This window comes from Sinocyclocheilus anshuiensis, unplaced genomic scaffold, assembly GCF_001515605.1.
Source record: "Sinocyclocheilus anshuiensis isolate Anshui unplaced genomic scaffold, SAMN03320099.WGS_v1.1 scaffold180, whole genome shotgun sequence".
NCBI classification, from domain to species: Eukaryota; Metazoa; Chordata; class Actinopteri; order Cypriniformes; family Cyprinidae; genus Sinocyclocheilus; species Sinocyclocheilus anshuiensis.
In genome coordinates this window covers 498792-501335 of record NW_015554093.1, presented here as the reverse complement: position 1 = coordinate 501335, position 2544 = coordinate 498792, and the positions used below count along the sequence as shown (strand labels likewise).

Genomic DNA, 2544 nt, shown 5'->3' with positions numbered 1-2544 from the left:
GGTGGGAGAGAGCGCTGTACATTCACTCCCCCCACCCACAATCCCTGCCGGTACCTTTGGGTTACGAGTCCGACTCTAACCATTAGGCCACGAATGATTGGGCTACTATACTGCCATACATTTATGATGCACATAAAATGGAAGACAAGTGTGGTAACTAATTTAAAGGACTAAAAAGTAGGTTTATAAATTGTAAAATTTTAAGTTCTGAATGAATGATTTGAATGCCAAAAAGGATTGTTGTGACTATGTTGCTGCTCACCTGTTTGCTTACTATAGTTTCATGATGCATGATGAGCACAGAATGTTTATCTGAAATATTTTCCTAGAGGTCTTTAAACAACAGTGAAGAGAATACTAAAATTGCTCATTACATTTGGATTTTGTTGTGAGTCAGTCATAGTGTGGAAAATACCTACCAGAAAAAATAAGGTTGGTTTCTTCCTGATGCAATCTCAAGCATGTGAGAATACACACTAGCTCACAATGTTTGAGTGCAATCATTTTTATTAAGTACACATTGCTACATGTCATGAATAATGGCTACCAACTATAGGTGAAACTATGTAAATAACTCTACGAGTTTAATGCAAGATTTTTCAACTTAGCAACAAATGTATGCTATCAATGACTGGCATACATTTTTAATATAGAATAATGCAATGAAAAAATATGTATTATTATACTACTGTTAAAAAAATTGGGGGTCAGTAAATTTTTTAAAGAAGTTAATTCCTTTATTCAGCAGCAAACTCTTTAAATCGATCAAAAGTGAAGACATAATGTTAAAAAAAATTCTATTCCTGATCTTTTGAACTTTCCTTTAATCAAAGAATCATTAATTTTATTTTCTGCATTGCTAAAAAATGATTAAAATAGAAAACAATTATGAAATTTAAACAATATTTCACAATATTAAAGTTTTTACTGTATTTTTGATCAAATAAATGCAGTCTTGGTAAACATAAGAGACTTCTTTTAAAAAAAAACATTAAAAAAAAAACATACCAACCCCAAACTTTTGAATACTGGTTTATATAATGTGAGCAATTACGTCGAATGAAAGACAAAAAATATATATGTTTTGAAAACACAGTGCCATTTGTTGTCAAATTCAACATTACTTTTTGCGCTGAGACAAAACTCAAGTACACAACAGTGATGGAAGCAACAAAATTTCCACTACTAATGAACATATCAGTAGACCTTTCAAAATACATACTTTGATTTGCACATTTCTTCAATTAATATACCATGAAAACATTTTGAATAGGTATAATGCATTTATATTTTGGGGCAATGCACATTCCAATACCCATTTTTTTGTAACATTAATTTGAAGAACTGATTTTCATCTTAAGTTCTAACTGTTGTGTAAATCAGTTCCTCTTCAGTTTACTATCATTTGTTTAATCAATCCTTTTTATACATAAGCTTTGCTGCTGTCCACAGACCTGGCTTTTGAATACATCACATCATGGTGATCATCCTCACGCGGTGGGCACGAGCTGCAGAGGAGTCCTCCACCCAGGAAAAGCAAACCTGCAGAAGCCCAGCCAATGTAAAGCGATTCCCCGAGTTCCCTCCTCTGGCTGTCCACCAACGAAGGGTTGTAGAAGTCCCTGATTATGGTATTCGCAGTCCAGCAGACGGGGATGAGGACAAGAAGTCCAGCGATGATGAAGATGACGCCGCTGGCGATAGCAACCTTCGCTTTAGACACCTCATCATCCACAAAGTTGGTGCACTTTCCTCCTACGATGCTCAGGATGATTCCAAACACTCCAGCGATGATGGCGATGATCACCAAGGCTCTGGCGCCCTGCAGATCTTGAGGAAGAGCCAGCAGAGAGTCGTAGACTTTACACTGCATCTGTCCTGTGCTCTGAACCACACAGTTCATCCATAAACCTTCCCAAAAGTTCTGAGCGGTCACAATGTTGGGTCCAATGAACGCCGTCACCTTCCAGTTGGGCAAGCCACAGACGATGATGCTTCCCAAGAAGCCGAGCGTAGCCAGGCAGATGCCCAAGATTTGACGTCCTGTAGACACCATGTTTCTTAACTTATTGCCTTGAAGGAATGAATTCAGGAAGACGTTGACAATGCAATGTCTCTGTATTGTCATATGTAGCACTCACATATAAGTATGGCTGTCTACAAAAAATGGGGTAGGGAAACCAGTTTTAAGGTCTAACCAGCTAGACTTGTTTCCTCCTACTACTGGTCATGGCGAATGTTAAGCCAAAGCTGCCAAACTAGTTTTGCTCAAATGGACCCGCATTGGAAGCTGGACATGTTTTGATTTAAAACATTTTTTCAAAGTCTAATCGAGCCTGTGTTATGTAAAAAGAAAATCTTTTTAATATATGAATTTGAATGTCTATCATCTCTTTGAGTGTAAATTATAGTAATAAAGTTGACTACAAAAATAAAAACTACTATAACTTATCAGAAAAACATCTCCTTTAAGGCTGGAATACACTACTTGATTTTTCAAATACTTACCGACTTTGTAAATGATTATAGAGGGAAAAACTGGGC

General features: G+C 36.6%; 1 protein-coding gene across 1 annotated transcript; it reads right to left on the bottom strand.

Annotated features, from left to right (window-relative positions):
• Positions 1-1374: 1374 nt before the first annotated feature.
• LOC107669407 (claudin-4-like) lies at positions 1375-2096 on the bottom strand. Its single transcript, XM_016461616.1, has one exon. It carries the CDS (start codon positions 2054-2056, stop codon positions 1424-1426), a length of 633 nt encoding a protein of 210 aa, XP_016317102.1. The 5' UTR covers positions 2057-2096; the 3' UTR covers positions 1375-1423.
• Between the last annotated feature and the right edge of the window lie 448 nt (positions 2097-2544).